Here is a 23,996-nt window from a genome sequence, read left to right as displayed (position 1 = left end):
TGCTACGAAGCCCTTGTTTTTCCCAGTCATTGATGGAGCGCCATCTGTAGCTACAGAATTTAATTTTGCCAAAGGTAGATTGTATTTCTGCAGAAGTCCAAAAACACAAGTAAATATATCTTCTCCTGTGGTAGTACCAGGCATCGGTATTAGTTCCAGTAATTCCTCAAAAATGTTAAAATTCTTGTCACAAGAACGAAGAAACACTGCTAATTGAGCTTTGCCACTAATGTCCGTGCTCTCGTCATAGGCAATGGAGAAACTTTCGAAACTAGATGATTTTGCTTTGATCTGATCACTTAAATTCCCGGCTAAATCAGTAACTCTTTCCGCAACTATATTTCGAGACAATGAAATTGATTGAAAAGCCTTCACATTTCCAGGACAAACAATTTCTCCAGTTTTCATTAGGCATTCCTTGATGAAATCACCGTCAGTAAAAGGCTTCGAAAGTTTAGCTATCAACTCGGACAAGATGTAGCTTGCATGTACCGCCGCTTCACTTTCTTGCAATACTTTACTAAACATGGACTGTTGCTTTTTCACTCCTAACTTGAGCTCTTTCAACTTTTCTTCTCTCAGTAATCCTTCGTAATTGTTATATTTCGATTTGTGTTGTTCGTAATGACGTTTAATATTATATAACTTTGGTACATTAATAGTATTATTACATATCAAGCAGATTATTTTATCTTTTATTTCACAGCAAAAATATTCTAATTCCCATTTTACTTGGAATATTCTATGTTCGTCAGCGATTTTTCGTTTAATTTTACTACAACTTGGTTTTGATATAGACATACTGAATACAAAGGGCTGGAATAAACACGGTTAACGTTAAAATGTTAACAAAAATTTATTCTTTCCACAAGAGATAAATCAAAATGCTGAAATATTTCTTCAAAAATATTCTAACAATATCACAAAATGTCAAACGTTTAGCAAAAATCAATTCAAAACAGAGAAACTAATTCTATCTCACAACGAAATCGCTACAAATCAATTACAGCCTTAAGTAAACAAGCAGTTCGCTAGAACTACAGCTACTACTGAGACGAGTTGTTTGTTCTTGGCTTTTATAAGCTTTATAATTAATTTCTCGAATATACTGGAAACATCTGTAAATATCTGGATTTTTGTGGATGGCAACAGCAATTACGAGATATTTATTTATTAGGTATTAAATGCACACACTGTTCTATTTTTAACCTTCCAACGCAGCTGTCTTTTCAAAAATCGTCTGCGTTGCTAAGGCAACATGAAGCAAATCTAATTACAATTCTAAATAAAAAAAACTAAATAAATAACTATGAAATCCGTAACAATATGAATTAAGTAATAATTAATAATAAAGCAAAGTGCATGCACATGCATGCACCAATATATCGTACAAAACTATGATTGGAAAACTGAGACGATGAGTTCGGCCACATTCGGCTATCGGGGGATGCATACAAGTTCTGAGTGCACGTGTCCCCCAAAAGCCGAAGGTAGTTGAACGCAAGCTACTCACGCGCATTTGTAATTTAAGTAGTGTGTGTGTCAGCTCGCTGTGAGTAATCTAACAACACTGAATAAATTATCGTTAATTACTTAGCAGTAAACATTTCATTTTTTTCTTCGTCAATATGTTATTTTATTATTATATATTATTATTTGCCGATATATTGGCCGGGCCGCAAAAATATTTGTTGTGGGCCGCGAGTTTGACATCCTTGCATTACACAGTGAAAAAATTTAACAGAATGGAAATTTTGATTCTTCCTCCTACAGATTATAAGGCATAACAAAAACAATATTCATTTTAACATTTAGACCTTGTCTTTACTTGAATTTCTCTAAAGTTGAATTAAATTTATTCTATAAAGTTTGGTTTATTTGATTTTGGCAAAGCACTTGAGGGCTATCTGCGTATGAGGAGGGATGCCTTTGTGAAGGACTTTCTAAGGGAAACTTCCTCGTATACACATTACACATGGGAGAAATCATAAAAACACCCTTGCAATCAGCTTGTTCACTGAAATTCAAGCTCCAAACCAAACTGCTAGTGTTCAGCGACTTTACCACTCAACCACTGGTGGGAAAATTTTTGCTGTAAATTAGCTTCTGTATAAACTTGGCAGCAGTGTTAAGACCTTGTGAATGTTTCATAATAACTTTTGTAAGTTTATAAAGGTATTTTGATTTACTCATTTTTTAATGCATAATACTGAACTAATTATTTGAAATTTTTAGAACTATTTATAATTTGTGAAAGGTGGGTAATTTTAATCACATTGCTTCAAATTATGTAGATCCAATATTTTGGCATCTTTTTGAAGTATCAAAATTTTTCCATTAAAAAATGTCTACTATATTTACTGAACACTTTTTGAATATAAAAAGCAGATATTTCTATGCCTCTCTGTATTGTATTTCTTCTTTACAGAAATTGTTTTAAGCTTGATTTAGGTTTTGGTCATAGTAAACACATATTATGTATAATAGAATTTTTTCCTGTATATGTAATTTTGCAACTTTTTAAAAAAATTATTTATTTTTTCACTTAAAATATATTACTTATGATTTCTCTTTAAGAATGAATCCTCAGAAAGTTGGGACACGATTCTTATTAGAGCAGATGCAGTTGATAAATATTTAATTAAAGGTAAATTTTAATTTGTATTATTTAACATCTTTTTTATCCACCCATAGTTTTTATTTGTGTTACATTCATGCCTTAATTTTAAAAATATTGATTTAAACTATAAATGTGTATTCTTATAATCATCGAAAATTGGTCTTGCGTAAATGTATTATTAAAACTTGTGGTGTACTTTTGGAATACAAGGAGTTAAAATTAGAGTTCACAATATATATTGTGAGCTATATGGACTAACTTCTTACATATTTAATAAAAACTGCTGTTCAAAAAGCAACATCTAATGAAAATCTTTTGCTTTTGTTCGTTTCTGATTAATTTTGTTATCATTAAGAACATAAATAAAATTAAAGAATGGAAATAAAAATATATCTGAGAAACGTAATACAGTATTTTTTAAACAGTACAAGTTATGCAACAAACAGTGTAAACATTAAAAACAGTGTAAAAAAAAGTAGTAAAACTCCAGTTTGCAATTAATTGAGTAAAAGTGCTTAATGCTTTCAATTTTTTTAAATGAACATCATTTGAAGTAGAAAACTTATATCTATTAATACTTTTGTATACTTGTTTAAACAAATATTTGCAGCTGCATTCAGTATTTTCACAAGTTTTAACGAAATCGTGATTGTAAGATTGGCAGAGTTTGTTACTTTTGTTGAATAATAGTTATTATGAATTTTAAAAAATGAAGGAAGAATTAAATGCTAATGCTAATGCATTTCATATTTTTTTGATAAAATAAATGAGTAATCTAAATTCAGTAATTTTTCTGCATACATCTTATTTAGAAATTTCAAACAGTTTACATTACAACACCATTTATTTTATTAAAATTTGCTTTGCAGTTATTGAAAATATTTACAGTAAAATGTTGTTGAATGTAGGAGTTATGTCATAAATACACTGCACTTATGGAAAAATCATATTCCACAAATTTCACTTTCTGTGGGGAAAAAAAAAAAAAAAAAAAGAGGTTAGGTATGATTCAGATTAAGAAAGCATGTATAATATATAAAAACCTAAATATTATAAAATTAATAAAGGGTATCAAAATTTACAAAAAAAAGCTTAATATTTATTTGTTTCTGTTATTAAAAGATTTATTTCATTGTAAGTTGTTTCAGTTGCTTCGTTTTTTGTGCTAATGGTATCTCTTTAATTCTGTAGACAGGCATATTCTCTTATTCAGTTACACTGTTGATGTCCTGTAATTGCTGTGTGGAGAATTCCGACTAACTTGTCAATCGAAATTTTTTGTTTTCAGCAACTTCTCTGTCACTTTCTTCACTATCGGCAGCAGTATTTTCTGGATTTAGAACCATACTACAGATTTCGTCATTCATTAATTAATTCATGATTGAGAAGCATTGTCATCACAATGAAAAACTTCTTTTATATCATCTTCATTTATTACCGCTTCTCCACATTTCTTTACAAAATCTGTTAATTGGAAAATTTCACCTTTTGATTTGTGATATCTGAAAACCTTTAAAATTCGCGGCTATCATAATTTTCATCATCAAATTTAGCTATCATTCACTACACATATTTGGCAATGCATCATGAGCCTGGCGACTAAAGTCAAGTTGTTCCATTAAATTTTATCTTACTTCTATCATGCACTGAGACAATTAAGCCTGAATTGTATTAGTTTAGTTATTTTTTATACTTATGTATATTTCTTGCACATGCTTAAGGCTTATCAGAGTTCTGAATAAATAAATTCCCACATATACTTAACCCATTAACCGCCAAAACTACAAGGAATGTTTCTTTTCTCATGAAAATAATAACAAATATTAAATTAAGCATTTATAACATAAATTTACATTGAAAATTTTAATAAATCCTCTTACCTGTGGAAAACGCGAGTGTTGCGTTCGCGCAACGTCAGTGGAATAAGACTACGGACGTTTAGTGAGTAGGATTTTACTCGTGTGATGTTTCTTTTGAGTGGAGCGCATGATTACTTTTTAGCTGTATAACATTTTATAAATCTACAAATCTCTTTACTTGTATATAATTTAATATTAAAATATACATTGCATTTCTTTTACACATACAGATTATTTCAATTGAAAGATTCAAGCATGAAAAGCTTGATTACAATCATGATGTAAAGCTACATTACATACTTTGCATCTATAAACAGTCTGGCTATGGTACTCTTTACAACAAAGTCTTTTGTTATCAACAGACTTTACGATAAAATATCTACCATCTCCATGCAATGGTTTTTGAATACTGAATTTACTAGGTCTTCCTGTTGCTGATCTATTTCTGGCTAATTCTACACTCTGAATAGGAGTTTGCAAAAGGAATAATGCATTCTCGTGTCTGAAATCTAAAAGAGCCTTTATATTTCCAGTAGTAAAAAGTGGTGATATTTAGTAAGTTTAGATACACTCTCACCTCATATATTTTATCAGTATTGTCAATTTGACTATTGTCAAATGCAAATTCTGCTTCATATTCCTGTACTGCAAACGTGATATCGATTCTCGTACAACAGGAACAGAAATGTCCTTATCAAAAGACCAATACATTTTTTCTTGAGGTAAAGAATGATATCCTGTAAGCAATAATATTCCAATAAATCTTCTCATATTAACTTCAGAGTTTTTTTTTTTTTTTTTGATGAGCGTATATATTTGTCTGCTCAACGAGAAGAGAGTAAATGTCTAAACCAAAACGCAAATCGAAAATCTGTGCACTAGTTTTACCTTGTATTTTGTCTTTTATAATTTCTTTTCTATCGCTTTCTTCATGTTCCTGAGGCATAACTAACAGTTCCTTTTTTATCCACTTCAAGATTTCAGTCTTCTGCTTTTAAAACTTTTTAGTATGACTATAACTGCTTTTAGAAGGCTGAAACTTACTTCATACGTGAATTTCAACTTCCCCAGCAGTATCATTTGGTAAATTATCGTTATCATTATTTAAAACATTGCCATTCCTTTCTCCTTCACCACTAGCTTCTGCAATTTGTGGGGGAACAACAACAATATCAATTTCATTTTGGTCATTATTAAAATTATCATCATCTGTTTCTTCATCAAAAAATCTTTGAAGGGCTTCTTCTAATGTAAGATACCTCGTTCTAGGCATTTTTAAACAACCAGAACATGAAACAGAACATCGAAAGGAATGAGTGAAAAAGGAGATTGACTACCTGTTTCCTGCTGACGCTGCGTCAGCGCAGCACCTGTTTTCCCTTTCTTCCCAATACAAATATAAACATCTGACTCATATAATGTTCTGATAAACAGTGACCTTGACTAAAAATAGATCACTCATAAAGACGGCGATTCTTTCATTAAATATTTTCAGCAAAAATACCCGGTCGAAAATTTTGCTTAAATTTTGTTTAAAGTATGAGATTAATTATTTATTATAAACAAAGTGATTACTGAAGGCAAATATTTTTTAACAGAAACAATCTTCATAATATTCCCTACACAAAATCATCTGCTGGTATAAAATATCAAGGAGTTATATTTATATATGCATTTATTTTGACCGTTGCGTCAGTGCAACACCAGCGGCTAATGAGTTAAGCCTTATTGAGGTTTGCTGTTAGATATCTTACCGCCTGATGCAGTCTCTGTGTGTCCTAAATTCCACGCCCCAATGCGGCCATACGAACCTTGGTGTTGGTTCTGGGTTTATGTGAATAACAAATCAGTTATTGATTCAAATAGCCTTAAATGTAATCTTTGAGTCTATGAGTATCATAAAAAATCTATTTTTAGCATATGGAAAGACATTTTTGTTAAATTTTTCCTCGTCAACAACATTCAACTTAAATCTGTAATCTTCGCCAAGCGTAATGTCAACATTAAAGGTTACCATACTCCTTCATTATTCAATTACTAACATAAAAAAAAAAAAAAAAAAAAAAAAAAAAAAAAATTGTTTAGGCATGACTACATGAGTCACTACTCAAGTTGTCATGTGTTGATAAACATACGGTGATGAAAGGAAAGTATAATAAATAGTGATTCGCCAGGTTGGTCTCAGATCAACGATGTATCTATGTGGACTGTTTCAGTTTGAGATGTGCGCCAAGCAGATACACAGCAATGGAGCCAAATTACAGATCATACAAATATATGCTAAAATGATTGTTTCTTCATTAACAATTTGTTTTATTTAGTGTCGAAGTGAAATTAAGAATCGGGACTCTCCAGATGTTTTAATATACGGGGGGGGGGGGGGGGTGTTCAAATGCGCATGCGTAAAGCCTATGAGAAAAACGGTGATTTTGAGGTCCGGATTTTGGATCATTCTGGATAATGGACGTCTGAATTTCAAACTTTTTAGTGTATATGATAAAATTGCTTTTTTTAATGGCATGTGATTTTTGCTTGGAACAATGCTTAATGCAACTCATTCATTGTTTCACTGTAAGGGGTGCAAAGTTTTTTAATGGCTCTTGTAAAATGTCCTCTTCTTTTTTAATTCGGGGGAATCTTGATTATGAAATCAGACAGTGCTTGTGCCTTTTTTAACAATTCATTTAACTTCTTATACATTAAAGGCTTTTCTTCACTATCATTGCTTTTGCCATTGATTGGTGTTATATAATATTATCTAATTTTTTATTTGTCATTTCATGAGTCATTCCTTATCTGAAAACCCTTCACTGCTTTTTGCTTTTATAATCTATATGATTTTTTTGGCTTCATTTTAAATTGATAGAAATTCTTTAAAATTGTTAACAAGTTCTAGCCAGAGCTGATGCCAGCAAGCATTCATTGTTGAGGATTCATTGTTCTATGTGGTTTTAATTATTTCTATGCAGATCTTGTGTTGAATTGCTTCCAAAATGCCATTAGTGTGTCATACTTTCCTACAGCTTTTATTGTTGTATCCTGGAGCATTATTGAGAATTAGGAGAACCATAAAACTCAGGTTTTGCTTTTCTAAGTAATGTCTGAGTTCTTTAATGAATGAATTTTAAAACCAGTCATTAAAGAGGACTATTGCAACACAGCTAACATCCTTAAGCATACCATGTGTAACTGAAATTCTTGTGTTGGACAAATTAAATGGAGTCAATTAAGAAAATGTGTATAAGCAAATTAGCATTTCATCAGTCTGCTTTTGGCAAGAGTTTGCTGTTAATACACATTAAATTACAGAATTAAATTACACATAAAATAAGGAAAGGTCACGAGGCTGCTAAATATGTTATGCATGCTTATTCATCAGACAAGAATTTAATTGGGATGTTTCCTAACATGCTTCAAAATGGTCAGTGCAGTCACATGTTATGTATTATCATGATATATGATGATACAAATATATCAGAATTCCAGACATTTATTTTAAAATTGAACTATTAATATACATTTATACCCATAAAACATCTCTTGCAATCTTATCTTCTGAAAATGATTTTTGAAGTTCTTTTTGAGATAAAATTTGCTTGAAGAATTTTTTGAGACCATAATTGCTTTTTCAATCTCAGCTTTCGGAAATTAATAAAAAGTGATAAATAAAATAAGAAAAAAAGTAAATGAAACATCCCAAAAGAGCATAATTTATATTTCTTTTCTCTCTGTTTTTGAAATATGAGTTGATGTGTTGTATGTTTTTACGAAATGCATGTTAAAAGATTTGATTCTTCAATTCGTTTCATTTATTTTTTATTCACCAATGAAAGATTTATTTTCTCATGTAACTGATCTACAAGTTCATTGATTGTTGGTTTAGGGTGTATTTTGCTTTTATTTTTAATGCATTTGATAATCTTGAAATATATGTAAGAAAGTATTTCAGAAAATCATGAGCAGATCTAATGTAGTTCACAATTAAATATCTTTTATGATAAAGCTCTGATTCTGAATTTAATCAAAGGTCATATAGTTTAGTATGCCAGTTGTCATGAATGGAATTAGTGTTATGCAGTCTTATTTCTACGTGTCTTAGATTAAGAAATTCAATTCTTGTTGTTTCAGGTTTAATGTCTGTAAATATATATATATTGTTTTGCCAATTTGTTAAAAAGATATCTGAAATTAGTAGAAATTTGTTCACACCTTAGGTTGTAAAATTACTTTTGATGTAATTAGCATTTTTTCAGAAAATTGTTATATTTTCAATATTTGTTAATATTTTGTCCTTTTCATTCTGAAAATAAAATATATTCATTTTTAAATACTAAATACACTCTTTTGCAAAAAAATCGAAGTACCAAGAAGGACTTTTGCAATCATGACGAAATTTGGTATGCAAAAACATCTTGATCGAACATGCAAATGATCAAAGTTTCAAGGCAAATAAACAGGAATTGTGATCATAGAGTGCATTTCTAGTGCACAATTTGCAAAGTATAAAACCAGTAAAAAAGGTGTAAAATTTATCTTTTTTTTTTTTTTTTTTTTGCTGCCATTGAAATTCTGTAAAGAAGGAACTAAAGATGCTATTACAATGACATCGAAGACCTTACAACTAAACGACTTCGAACGTGGTTGCATTGTAGGGTTACGGGAGCCGGGTGGTCATACCGAGCGATGGGCCACTGCCTATTGCGTACAGACACTTCTGTGCAAAGATGTAGCAGCAATCATTGCTACAAGTAAATTGTTGTCGAAACTCTGGAAGGCCAAGGAGCACAAATGTGAGCCAAGATAGGATGATTATTCGACAGGCCCGAACCGCCCCAACAGTATAATTGTCGACTATTCGACTCACTACAGCCACGTCTATACCTCTCGTGGTACCGTTCACCATCTCACTATGCTTGTCTGAAACGGGGTTACACTCACAGAGGCCTTTAAGACGCTTGCCTTTGACCCCACAACATCGGCGGACTCGTCTGATGTTGCAGTCGTTCATCATGGCTGCCATCAGACTGGCATCGTATAGCGGTCAGCAATGAATCCTGCTTCACTGACCACCATGTTTGTGCCTGGAGAGGACGGGCCCAGTAGTCCCAATCAGCCTTTGTTTTACAAAGGCATACAACTATAACCCATGATGTGATAGTGTGGGCGCTATTTCTTATGACAGCAGGTCATCTTTAGTCATTTTCCGTACATCTTTAATAGCTCAACAATATGTTGATACCATGTTGCATTATCCTTCATGGCACGACATTCTGGGGCCATTTTCCAACAAGATAATGCCAGGCCACATACTGCTCGCATATCTGTGGACTGTCTCCGTGCAGTTGATACTCTTCCCTGACCAGCAAGATCACCATACCTTTTACCAATCGAACATGTCTGGGCGTGGTAGGCCACTAGATTCAGGCACCACAAAATATTGTAGATCTGGAGTGACAATTGATGAATGCCTGGCAGAATGTGTCGCAGGATGACATTTAGGAACCTCTACCACTCCTTGCCTCGATGGATTCAAGCATGCATTGCCGCCAGCGGCGGTTCGACCAACTACTAATTTGAACACTCAATGGGTGATTGTGAGCCGAGAACAGGTATTATGATCTTGATTTTTTAATCATTTTATTATCTGTGTATGAGCTATAGACATATTCAGTTTCATCAGAAACAAGCACTTCTTTCATGGTGCTTCAATTTTTTTGCAAACGAGTGTATATTACAATGATATAAATTAATGTAAAGGATTTTTTGTGTAAGATCCAGATAATTAAGTGAAAAGAGCCTCAAGTAGTATTCAGTTTTAAGCATTTAAAATTTATGCATTATATAATGTTTAAAATAATTCATTTCAGATCATGAAAATAAGAAAACAAAAGAATTGCTACTGACCCTTAATTGTGAGTGTAATGAATTGATATGTTCAAGTGAAGTTGAATTCACAAGATTTAAAAGCAAGACAGTTAAAATAGAGCTTTTCAAATATTTTGACATCCAGCCTCATCTTGAAAAGATATATGGTAACATGCTTTTGGTAAGCAATATTTTGCACATTATTATCTGGGTAGGCATTTAATTGTTAAGTAATCATCTGCAGCCTTCCAAAAATTAAGCATATGTTAGTAAAACGTATAAAAATGGAAAAGCAAAGCTTTGATTAATACCAAAATGCACGTAAAGGCAGCAGATGTGTTTGGGCATGAGATCATCCCAGACCTTAACATAAACTTCATAGCAGTTGCTCATGCTTTCATTGAGGTGATAAACCACCACAGATGCTAGCAATGGCCATTCCTCCATTAAGGCATTGGCTTGATGGGGATGGCCGCTATCATCCCTAAGGAGGAAATCAGAACCAACTGCAGTAATGTAGAGTCTCACACTGGGATATATAGGACTTCATCCCAATACCACACAGCAATTACAGAAATATCTTACAGCCATCACTCAACTAGATGTGCAACTAGGTTCAATATCCCATCAGAATTCCAGCTCACACCATGATGCTGCCATTTTTGAAAGTATGATGTTTGATGGTTTTCTGGGTTTGATTTCATATGCATCTTTCCCTATGGGCTCTTATATACATATCATCTAATTCCAGGGCATATCTGGACTTATCAATGAACAAAGCATTATACAGTCAAAAGTCGTTAATTCGGACACCCATAATCTGGACCTCAAAGCTAAAAACTTTCTGCGCATGCGCCGCGTTGACACATGCGCATAGGCGTTTACGCGTGCGCGTAAGACCTTTTACGACTGCGCATGAGCATGTACGCAAGCACAGAATACGTTTTCGCGTGCGCGTTTTATGTATAACAGACGGTATAAGCTAAAATTATCTAATTATCTATTTCAGTTAATGTTGATGATTGCGTTGTTCCTTAATCTTCGAATTGGGTCCAGCTTATTATTTTTTGCAGACTGTAAGAGCAATATTATAAAAGTAAACTTGAACTTTGGATTATGTCAAATAGAATTTCCGATTCTGGAGCTCCCAAAGGATCGTACAAAACGAAAGTATGTTTCGATGTCCATCAAACAAAAAGTGGAACTGCTGGAAAAATGGATAAAGACATGAAGAATGTGACAGAGAGGTTAGTGAAAACGAAAAAATTTCGATTGACAAGTTAGTCGGTATTCTCGGCACAGCAATTAACGGGACTTGAACAGCGGAACTTTGTAACTCAACAAGAAATTATGTCTGTTTATAGAATTAAAGAGAAAGCATTATCACATAAAACGAAGCAACTTAAACAACTTACATTGAAAGAAATGTTTAATAAAGTAAACAAATAAATATTAAGCTTTTTTTTTTGTAAATTTTGATACCCTTTAGATCATAATTGTTAATTAAGACACAATAACACGCCGAATAAATACTAATTCAGAAGTCAAACAACAAAAATCAACGCTGATTTTTGTTGTTTGACTTCTGAATTAGTATCATAATTGTTCTTTATTTCATAAATTACGGTTTCATATTTTAAATTTTAAAATTTCTGCATGCCATCTTACGAGATTTAAACTGATGATCTATAATCCGGAAAAATCGATAATCCGGAATCGCCGAAGTCCCAACGAGTCCGGATTAACGACTTTTGAATGTACCAGTTTGAAACAGTCCAATTGAGATGCTGAAACCTTTTTAATCTTGCTCCTCTGGATTGGGCAGTTAATGAAATATAAACCCTTGGTACTTGGGTGCAGAGTCGCTTCATGTGTGCAAGTGGCAGATATTAAGTGATGCTGTGCCCATGGGTGTAATATTTTTGGATGTTTTTTCTCAGCTCCGTTTCACTAATGTTGCAATATACCTATGTTTAGAAGTGTATTCACTTTGGTGTGGTGGTGTATTTAATTATGGCAAAGCACACGAGGGCTATCTGCCTAAAGGGAGGGATGCCTTTTGTGGAGGACTTTCTAAGGGAAACTGGCTCGTATACACGTTACACATGGGGAAAACCACGAAAACGCCCATGCAGCCAGCCCGTTCGCAGGATTCGAACCTCAGACCGAACTACCAGTGTTCAGCGTCTTTACCGCTCGGCCGCTGTATTCACTTTGATTTGATATATGATAAGGGATATCTATGATTGACTGTGCTGCTTTAATGTATCTGACAGCATGCAAGCACTCATCATTTGCCAGTCATCATCTTTCAGCCATAAGAACATGAATATCATAAAAAACAGTCCAATAAAAGTTCCAACAACTTTGTATCAGCATTTAAATGAACTTTCTCAAATCCTTCAGAATGCTGGCATCTTCACTGACTGCCTAATCAACATATGTTTTTACAGTCAACCATGACTGGCTATAAAATATGATATTTGTATTCTGCTATCTGCATTCTTAGTGCTTTTCAGCCACTGAAATTTAACTGTGTTTTTGAAAATGGCTAATTTGCACTGTGGGCTGAACGTTTGGAAGCTGGTGTATTAAGGGCTATTCTAAAAATCATTTATAAGGTTAAGTACGCGAAGGTAGTGTAAGAAGTGTATAAAAGTGAGGAAAAGCAATGCATGATGTATAACTGGCAAATATATATATATTCAATTGCACCCAAGCTAATCCTGAGCCATTAACAGTTTTGGAATGGACACCTGCAGTTTCGGAGCAATCTTGCAGGAGAGAACTGCAGTGTGGGAGTTACTTTGTACAAAGAGGCATCGATTTAGTTTATTAACTGGCCATAACTTCTGGTCTGAGTTGACCATAACTCCCATTTACTTTATGTAATGTTTTTCTCTATTTTCTCCATATTATTTATTATCAGTCTGTATGTTTAATTTTTAATTAATTGTACACTGCCTTCTAAAATTTAAGCATGTAATGATAAAAGTAAAAAAAAAAAAAAAAAAAAAAAAGGGGAGGGGGGAAAGTAAAGCTTTGATTAACACCAAATTGCACATGAAGGTAGCTAATGTACTTATGCATAAAAGAAAACAAGTGTTATCTAAGAAGATGAAAGAAATATTTAATTTTTAAAAATTATTTGATGATGTCACATTTGGGTCGCTAACAAATCATTGTTTAGAGTTAAAAACAGGCAAACAAATCTTACATTAATAAGGCCATAACTTCCAGCCTACCACTCTGTGGTGATCAAACAGTAGAATCTTTTTGTAGTTAATTATTTGAAAATCTAGATATTTGACTACATTTTTTGAAATATTAGTTTTATTAACAGTAAGGCACTCTGGATAAATTTGTGATTTCAAAATCTTGTTAAGGTAATTAAAGGTAATAAGATCATCTATAGATCTGTAAGTATATGCATAGTAAATTAAATTGTGTTGCTGTAATTGTTTTTGAAAGGCGAATTCTTTAATGAATAAAAAGATATTGAAAATGGTTGTACTTGTGTGAGCTCCTATTGGTATACCTCTGAATTGCTTAAAACATTGATTTTGAAATTTAATCTAGTGATTAAAAAATAATGCATTTAAAGGTTTTTCTATCTATTAAATTCTAAAACTGTTAGCATAGCAGGAAAGATTTTAGTCAGATCAAGGAAGCTATTATAGATTTCTTCTAATGGAAGTGAGGTATATAAGTTTTCAAAGTCATAGTATTTATATTTATATATTATTATATTTAGTATGCCAATTGACGGAACAGTATGAATTAAGTGTTATTATTGATGAACCAGCAATATTTATGTTCTGTGTTACAAGCATTGAAGACTAATTTACATTTTTTTTTTAAGTGCAAAATAATAATCTACATTCTTCTTCTAATTATTATTGCCATTTGCAATGAATTTGAATTTTAGTTGTGTTTTATGGAATTTGGGAAGAGCATACAGGGTAGTAAATCTGTTGTACCTTATATTTATAGAGATTTTGAGTTTCTTATGAAATGCTTTAATTTAGTTAACTATAGAGGTTTCTGTAGTGTTTACTGGTTTCTGTAATGTAGCTGGTAAGTCTTGACATTAAAAAGTTCTGTACTAATAATTGTTGTGTAGAAAAGTTTGCATATAATGCTGTTATTTGCTTTATCAATTTTGGTGATAGTGAATAGTTGCTTTAAATTCTTAAGAAGTTGAGACCAATTTAATTGACTTTGAAATTTTACTGGTTTTAGCTCAGTTTTAATTTGTTTAAGGATTTCATCTTTCCATTTAAAAAAGGTACAATTAGGCAAATTAAACTTATATCTGCCCTTAACAATAAATTCATTGATGCTATTTTCTAAATTTTTGTTACAGTAATATTTGTTGATGTATCTGACTGGTCTATATTTTACTCCCTAACTCATGAGTTTTTTAAGTTGCATGTTTTAAATAAAACCCAAGTTTCCAGTAATTATGTGCTGGTGATGGTCGTCTATATATGGACTGAATTTACTCAATTTGCATTGTCATTCAGCCATCTCTTCTATTTCATGGTGATTAGTGAGGAAACTGTTTAACATTTTTTGATATTTTAATGCAACTACTGGTCTGGTGTCTAAAGCTGGAAAGAAAACTTTACACTTGTTGAAAATTCGGGACAAGCGAAATTTCTCAAACTGCGGATGGATTTCAATCTAAATTTTGCATTTAGTGTGATAATTAGAAAATCTGTATTTACAGTAATCAAGAACTAGGTTTTTAATAATTTATAGATCTTTGTATTGTGAAAGAAAATATTTTCAAGTATTAAAAGAAATTTATTAGTACAAGAGTGTAACAAGATAAGTAGTTTCTTGGGGGAAATTTGCAGAATTAAATAAATTTTTAAATTCCTTCATTAAAATTTAATTGTATCTAAAGCTGGTAAAAATCTTTTATTGTTGATTTTACTTCCTCTTTTTCCTCTTTGTGTTTTGCTTCTGTAAAGTTTAAATTTGCTGAATACTGATTTACTAGAATTATCTTTGCGATTTTGAAGGAAAGTATTAAGTCTGTAAGGATAAAGTGTACATTGTTTTTGCAATCTATAGCAATATTAATTTGAGTGTTATTCGTTTGTGTTGCTTTAAATTTTTTAATATGAGCTTTACGGTTATTCAGTCAAAAGTTGAAATTGTTTTTAGTTTGCCCTATATATTTAATATTATATTTAATATTTCAGGTAAGCATACAAATACAGTTCATAAAAGTCTTTCATAAAAACTGTTGTTTGGGGTTATCTGATGCAAGCATGGTGTTAAATTTACATGTTTGTCATCTAGTGGGATGACAATTAATAAATTCAGTTTAAGAGATACGGGCAATAGCAAAAAATAAAGAGGCTGCTAACCTTCAGTACAGTAAAGTGTTTATAGAAAAATTTTTTAAATTGAAAAAGAACCTGGAGATAATATATTGGTAGTAGGTTTCAGAGTAGACAAATAGAGGTAATCATGAGCAGTCTTACAGTTTTGGAATGGAGAACTGTAATGTGGGTATAATCTTGCAGTGGAGAATTGCATTGTGGGAATTATTTTGTATAAAGAGGCATAATTTAGGGGGTTGTCTTAGGGCATGCAGTGAATGTGGCACATGAATACAAATTTGGAGGGGGGAAGAAGAATTATTATTTTTTGGAATTATAATTTTTTTTATCTCAACCAAATAATAAAATTCTTATAAGTTACTTTAAATATGCAGCTTTGGACTTAATCATGGGTTTTATTTAGAATCAGAAATTTTAAGCAAAATGTACTGCATGCTGTCATGTCTTGTCTAATTTTGCCTCTGCATGATGTGTGAATACCGCGTTAACGAAATAGCGTATTTTACAAGTACAGAGGTGAAAACCTTTTCCCTTTTCTTCCTCCTGTAACATGAAAGTGCATTTAAATTTTCTGTAAATACATGTGGTACTTTTATCGCATTCAGATTGAGGAAATGAGTATTTGTTCTTTAGCACTAAATTTGGTGCAATTATTACGTTTTAGGCTTAATTATTATGTGAAGACAAGTATTAGGCTTTGAAGTTTCACACTGTAGTATATATTTAGTTTAAAGTTGGCATTTTTTATTTCTTGTATTCTTTCAAAGTTTTGTATGATAATGCAGCTGTCTCAAACTGGCAGCCTCCAAAGCTATTTTTTGCAGTCCTCAAATAGATTTCCTCTTAATTAGCATTATAATGAGAATAATTTGGGGGAAAAAAGAATTTTTAAGAGTTTAGAGTTCAATTTTACATTATTTTCAATAGCAAAAGTGAAAGTAACTCACTAGAAAGTCTAGAAATGGAGTTAATTAATTGGCACTGTAATATAAATCTTTTACAAGATTTGAAGATCCAGTAACTTCAATGTATTGCAATTATTTAAATAAATGTCAATTTGAAAATCTTATTACACTCATGTCCATAAATTAAGGATAATTCGGAGTCACGCGGAAATCAAACTCTAAAATAAATATATCACCTGTAAAATCACTACACACATCTTCAAGAATCATATGCAAATTTCAGGAAGTAACCAGATGACACCGATGGTACGTTGCAATGACGAGAGTGTAAGAGAGTGATATATAAGGAATACAGGCAAAGAAGTAAAATTGTTCGCAGGCGCTTTATAAGCATTTCAGTGCAATAACCGAATAGTTATGACACAAAGGACGCATTTGGATGATTTTTACATGGTAGAATTATCGGCCATCTGGAATGTGGGCGTACCCAACTGGAAGTATCAGACAAACTTGGAAATGCCCAGAGTGTCATCTCCAGGCTTTGGCAACGATTCCAAGATGATGGTAATGTGAGTAGACGTTACAGCACAAGTCGCCCCAGAGTTACAATGCCGAATGAGGACTGGTATTTGGCAGTTACTGCCAAAAGAAACAGGCGGAGCACAGCCTCAAACCTGTCTCGTCAGCTGTCTTCAGCCACTGGTACGACAATTTCAAGGCAGACCGTGTACAGACGCTTAGGGCAGATTGGTCTATATGCTCGTAGACCTGTCAGATGCGTTCCATTTACTGCAACTCACTGTCGCCTGCGGTTAGCCTGGAGTAGAAAGCATGCATTGTGGACACCGCAACAGTGGGCTTGTGTGATGTTTTCCGACGAGTCCAGGTTTAGCTTGCAGTCTGATTCTTGCCGGACTTTCATATGGATTGCTCCAGGTACCCGTTACCACCAAGAAAACATCATTGAACGACACCGTTACGGTGGTGCAGGAGTGCTCGTTTTGGGGTAGAATTATTCTGGGTTCCACAACTGACCTGCATGTTCAAATTGGAACCATGACAAGCAACATCAATCGGGACGTCATTCTGTAACAACATGTACGTTTGTTTTGAGGTGCCATGGGCGCACAATTTATCTTAATGGATGACAACGCCCGTCCTCACCGTGCAAACATCGTAAGCGAATGCCTTCAATCGGAGGATATCACCCATATGGACTGGCCAGCATTCTCACCGGACTTGAATCCAATAGAGCACATGTGGAACATGCTTGGCCAACGAATTGCAGCCCATGAACCTCCTCCTACATGTCTACCGGAACTTCGGAGAGCATTACTTTTTGAGTGGTGTAATATCCCCCAAGATCAGATTGATAATTTGTTACTCAGCATGCCTAGGCGTTGTACGGACTGTATCCCAACGTATGGGAGACATACAATATATTAAGAATTATACCAACCATGTAATATTGGTTTTTTGTAAATAGGTTTTTTTTTGTAATTTGCTCCAGGGAGAAAAAATCGCTAGTTTTTTTTAATAATATCAAACATATAGCCTCTTTTTTTTGCTCTTTACCTTTTGTTTAATAAATAAGCTTTACAAATAAAGTCAAATTTGTTTTGCTTCTGACTCTTCCTTTGCCTGATTTTGCATTATTTGCATTATCCTTAATTTATGGACATGAGTGTATTTTGCTGTCAGTGAATTTGAATTACAAATTGTGCCAAAGAGAAATTTCATGTAGTTGCAATTTTTAGATTTCAGGCAGAAAATAAGTATAAATTTGAATTTTGTGTGTGTGTGTTTGTGTTATTTTTATATGCATGATTTGAAAAACATGTAGCAAAAAATTTCTAAATTTAGCTAACAAATTTTGTTTAGTTAACAAAAACAAAAAAGTTCAAATATATGCTCATGTCACAGCTCATGTTAAAACAGGTGATTTTTTTTTATTGTAGAACGACATGAACTAAAGAATTTTTTAAAGAGAGAGATGTATGCATCAGAGTTGTTGCTTATTAACCACCAGTAAATTAATCATATTATTTCTTTTAAAGTAAGTAACACGGAAATGCCATGAGCATCAAGAACAAATGCATTTTTAGATTTATATCTACAAGTTAACAAAGTACATAGGTTATTTAAAGATATGGCATAAAATTATATATTGTTGCAGCAGAATGGGGGAGGGGGAAACAGCATTTTTGAATAAAATAATTTCAAATTTTCAAGTATGTCATCTACAAAAAATTTAATTAAAAAAAAAGGGGGGGAACTGAATAAAGCCTTAAAACTGATAAATATCTCTAAAGCCACATCTTTAATAGAGGGCTATATTTTTCTTTATAGCAGATAAAAGGAAATATTTCTGGAAACATTCTTGAGAAAGGTAATGTAGTTATAGATATAAACGCATTAATTGAATTTGAACAGAAATGAAAACTAATAAATCAAATTATCAAGAATTGCGTGATAAGAAAATGAATTTTTCATATTAGAAGTTAAATAAACTTTTTAATCTTGCAAAGTGAAATGGAGATATGAAATATTAAACAAAATCTGTTAAATTGTTCATTTTCTAATTGCAAAAAGTTAATGCCATTGAATTTAAGTAATTTAGAAACATAACATATAATTTAGCACTCTAATACATGAATGATATAAATGGTGCAAAAATTCAGTCAAAAATATATATTTTTAAAAACCATATACTTTCAATAATTCCAGACACTGAAGCAGCTACAAGCTTATATCTTAAAAAATACTCACAAATATAGTTTAGTTCAATTATATCTGAATTTGGAAGAAGTATTAAGAATAATTTTGTTACTGCTAGTAACATTGCTGTTGGTGAAAGGAGTTTCAGCAAACCTAAAATAATAAAAAGTTGTACAAAATCTTCAAGTGGTCAAGAAAAAATTTCAAATATGGGTATTTTTTTGTATAGAATATGAATTAAGTGACCTAATAGATTTTGAAAAACTATGATATTGCTTCATTAAAAGTGAGAAAAATTAGATTATTAAAAGTGTTTGAAAAGTTAGTGTATTTCTGTTACACTGCTATTTATATATTATTTCAATATTATATGCTATTTATCGGGGGGGGGGGGAAACAAATTTAATGCTTTTCATTTCAAAACTGTAGTTTTTTTTTTTTTTTTTTTGTATGTGTTATTTTCTGTAAAATATATAAAGCTATGATTTAATATTATTGTAAAAGTTATGATATTATGATCTGAAGCAATTACCTTTAACAAATATGAAATTCCGAAGAGGTACTCTTCAAATGCATTGTATATGCCCCTATGCATTGTATATAGGGGCATGCATTTGCCTCATTGCTTCAGATGAAAAAATATGCAAGCACGGCTCTGGCAACTGGTATATTTTCTTTTGATAAATCTACAAATCAACAGCTTTTAAAAATTCTTTGATAGTTCTGTTTTCTCTAGGAATGCAAATTCTATGCACAAGTGTTTATATATTTGTGTTTGTCCTTTAATGAGATAGTCTATATAATTAGATGAGATTAATGAGATAGATAATAGTGAGCTTTGAAAATTTTAACTAAGAGCTTACACTTTATTATGTAAAAACAAAATATCAAATTCTAATTAAATGCCTAACTTTTTCAAAAATAGAAAATATGAATAACTGTGTATAAATAAGAAAACATTAAAAAAGTTTCAAAATTTGAAAATCACTAAATATTGCAGAAATTACATAAAGTAGCGATTAAATGTTACTGTGAGGCCCAGCTTATACTTACTGCCATGTATTATTTTATTCTTTTGTACTAGTTCATTTTAACAATTTATTCTTTTATTTCAAGCTTATTTTAATTTAGGCACTTTTACCATGTTACAGATTATGCATACAACAGATTAAAAAACAGTTCTTTCCATAATTTGTTCAGTTTCAAAACTCCTGTGTATAGCCAGTAGAAAGACTGCACTTTGTATTTTAGTCAATCTATAATGATTAATGCTTTTTCGTTTCTTCTTTAGCCAACATCGAAAACTTTCCATTCGGGAAAAAACGTTTGAATGATATTTCTAGGAAGCATTTCAAGAAATTTTTTTGAGAACTCATTGTAAATATAATGTGTGTTTTCTAATGAGAAAATTTTGAATATGGAAACCTTTTATGATGAGATATTATATTACTCTTTCATCTCCTATCAGTTGGGTGTTTGAGAAGAAATACTCACTCATTTAAAAAGCCTCTACATGGTTGTTTTTGTTAATCTTAAGCTAAAGTCTGCTCCTCTTGGTTCCAGTCTAGACATTGAGAGTAGAGTGTGAAAGAAACTGGAACTGGGGTGGTAAAACTACACTGGCTGAAGTTTTGGCAAAATCTGTTTTATTTGCCTGGTCAGACTATGAGTATTCAATTATCTTAAGAATTTGGCCACTACTATTGCCATTCAGAAGGCTTTGTTAGAAATGTTTCCTTTTTCAAATGATATACTTTGAATTTCTGTTTTTCCTGATAAATTTGAAACATTTTTGCATCTGCAGCATACTCTCTCAAGGCGACATTTATTACATACTATTTTAATTTTCGGTACATGTTAAACAGCTTAAATCATAAAGTCTAGTTCATTTTTTGGCATCTGATATGCCTTTCTAAGATTAATCCTTTTTAAATTTTGATGTAACTGGAGAAACATCTAACTCTTTATTCTCTTCTTAATTTCAAGGAAATTATTATCTTCAAATATCAGTAATTTAGAGGCATGAGAATGATTAATTACTTATGTATTTTATAGAAATACTGTAACTGTCTTCCATCCTCCCCCCCCCAGAAAAGGAAGCAAATTTTGTAAGGAGGATTCTTTTTACCATAGCATGAATTAAATAATAGTTTCCTGAAGCTGTAAGTAATAAATCTAGCATTCTATAAGATCTAGACTATCTTATAAGATCTGCTCGCATTTTGATAACGGCAGTAAAAAAGTTCAAAATATTGTAAGAGTTACCAGAAGAGAGGACGGATATGAGTTAAGCCAATGCAGATTCCAAAGTAATCCTGCATTGAGATTGGCTGTTTCAATGTAGATCAATGCAGAATTGCCAGAAGCCTTTGGATTGTTAAGCAGCATGTTGAAAGAGCATATCTGAGAAATTTGCCTACACTGATGTTATATTACTTTCCTTTCATATTTTCCTAGTATACTTGAATGTAATTTCCAGATGCATGGTAGTATTTTACTATAAATACATTTTACTTTTTAGCCCAACAGCAGACTTCTGCAAAGAGTTGAAGACAGGAAAGTTTCTGGTTCTGTTTTAATTGTGCAAAATAGATCTGAGGTTAGTGAATTCCTCTATGACTGTGGAAGATAAAATTTTTAATAAATGATATAAAATTTAAATTACAATCACATTAAATTTCTCTAAATGACAATTGAAATGAAATTATGTATATTTTACCAATGACTAGAAATAGAGTGAACAGTTTTTGAAAACTTTTCTGAACTAATGACAGTGGTTATTTTGAAATCAATTAAATATTTTCTTAAATTTGACTTTAAAATATGTATATAATTTACTTTTCTCTTAAAAATCATATTCTTTTCATAAAAGCATTAACGCTTTGAGTTTCAAAAAGAAATTATTGATTTATGTGAGTATAAAATTTCATTAATGTTTTTATAGTTTTTAGTACCAGAAACATGATTGGAAATATTGTCTGATTTGTGATTTTAATCTTAGAAAACATATGAGAGTATTTTGAGTCAGAAACATATTTTCAAAAGCTGCACTAGTAATTTAACATAAAGGTATTGGGGAAAATTTCAAACTATTGCTGTACCCATATTTTAGTTTTGAGTGAATAGTATAACAGCCAAAGAGATCTTATTGTTGTATAGTGCCTATCAGTTTTGCAGAAGAATATCCTAGCATTATATGTAACTGCACTGATATGCTAACAATATATTTAATAAAGTGGGGAGTAAATTTTCTTTCATGTAATTGTATTTCTTCTCCAAGCCTTTGATTTCTTTACATGGCAAACTAATATGAAGTTTCCTTTGATCCTGAATTTTGTTTTAGTAAATTGAAATATTTGTATTCAATAATATGCTTGTAAAATGTAAAACATTAATATGAATTTTTAATGCTATATTTGTATACTGAAAATATCTTTAATGTGTTCAATAATATACTGATAATTCAATTTGCAAATTTGCTTTGCATACAATATTTAAGATTTTGTAATTTAAAGCTTAGTAAATCTGGAAATGGATTGAGAAGTAAGGAGGGACATTTGAAAAAGTTTTGAGGAAAAGAATTTCTCTCTCTCTTTTTTTTTTTTTTTTTTTTTCCCCTTTTGATTTTTGTGAGTAAAATAAGTGAACTACATAATTTATTTTGTAATGTGCAAATAATATGAATATGGATTGTATATCTTGTTGGAATAGGCCTCCAATCGATGCAAACATCATTGGGAATATGATAGGTTGCAGGATATGTTGACATAGTGTTGAGCTATTCTCCTGCGAAATATAAGCTCACATGACCATTTATCATAGGTAAGGGCTTTCCAATTGATAACATAGATATAATGAGCATATGCTTTTGCATAATAATATTAGTGCTGGGCAGTATTGAATTAACCAAGTCTCCACTCCACACATCTGAAACAAGTAACAACTGAATCATTACTGAATGTGATATAGTTACATTCTGATACACTCTATATTTTTTGGCTGTGAAAACAAGATAATTGTTGTTGACACTATCTAAGAATTAGTAGTAAACCTAAAACAGACTCTTGGATTGAATTCAAGCCTTCATGACACTGTGCATCTAGAGATGCATTTCTAAAGAGCAGATAGCAAAGTAATTCTTTAAGAAATTGTTCTCTTATGAGTTACATTATCATTATGATGGTTATGAGCACGGTTACAACAACTGATAACTGATAACATTATTGTTCTGATCCTCATACCAAGCAATTTATCACTTATTATGAAATGATAGTATCAGTTTGGGGCTTCAGGCATTCTATATTCAGAATCGTTTGTATTTCTGCATGGACAAAGAGTACAGTGATGAAGATTTAGGCCTTATAATTTGAAGGTGTGTGCCTAACAATTTTTGTTGTAAAATACCATATTAATTTTGTAAATAAACTGTGTATATGTATTAACACTAGATACATAATTTATGCGAATATCACTTACCTCTGGAATTAATACTACATGGCGATTGAAATTTTAGCATAATTGTTACATAATCATAATGGCCATACTTCTTCTCTAAAGACAGAGGTTCTGTTTCTGTTTGAACTTACTGAGTTTGTCGAATCACTGCTGGATGATTTTTCAAAACATTGTCATTTGTTAATTTTCTCATGCAAGGAATAAAAACTTACATGAA

General features: G+C 31.8%; 1 protein-coding gene across 7 annotated transcripts in view; it reads left to right on the top strand.

Moving 5' to 3' along the window:
* The window catches only part of LOC118185255 (uncharacterized), a 472,173-nt gene that overhangs the window by 84,966 nt on the left and 363,211 nt on the right, over positions 1-23,996 (top strand). For all 7 annotated transcript variants that reach the window (XR_015041131.1, XM_085816706.1, XM_085816708.1 and 4 more), the window contains exons 12-14: positions 2,578-2,647; positions 10,347-10,525; positions 21,846-21,923. Coding sequence is in view for 6 of the 7 variants with exons in the window: in XM_085816706.1 (XP_085672832.1) it covers positions 2,578-2,647; positions 10,347-10,525; positions 21,846-21,923 (327 nt within the window). In the remaining variant the exon portion in view is untranslated. The remainder of the gene's footprint in view (positions 1-2,577; positions 2,648-10,346; positions 10,526-21,845; positions 21,924-23,996) is intronic.

The sequence above is a fragment of the Stegodyphus dumicola genome, chromosome 5 (genome assembly GCF_044657685.1).
Source record: "Stegodyphus dumicola isolate Sdum_Otavi_A_Nest chromosome 5, ASM4465768v1".
Taxonomy (NCBI): domain Eukaryota; kingdom Metazoa; phylum Arthropoda; class Arachnida; order Araneae; family Eresidae; genus Stegodyphus; species Stegodyphus dumicola.
The sequence above is the reverse complement of the archived record's forward strand: the minus strand, read 5'-3'. Positions and strand labels throughout refer to the sequence as shown.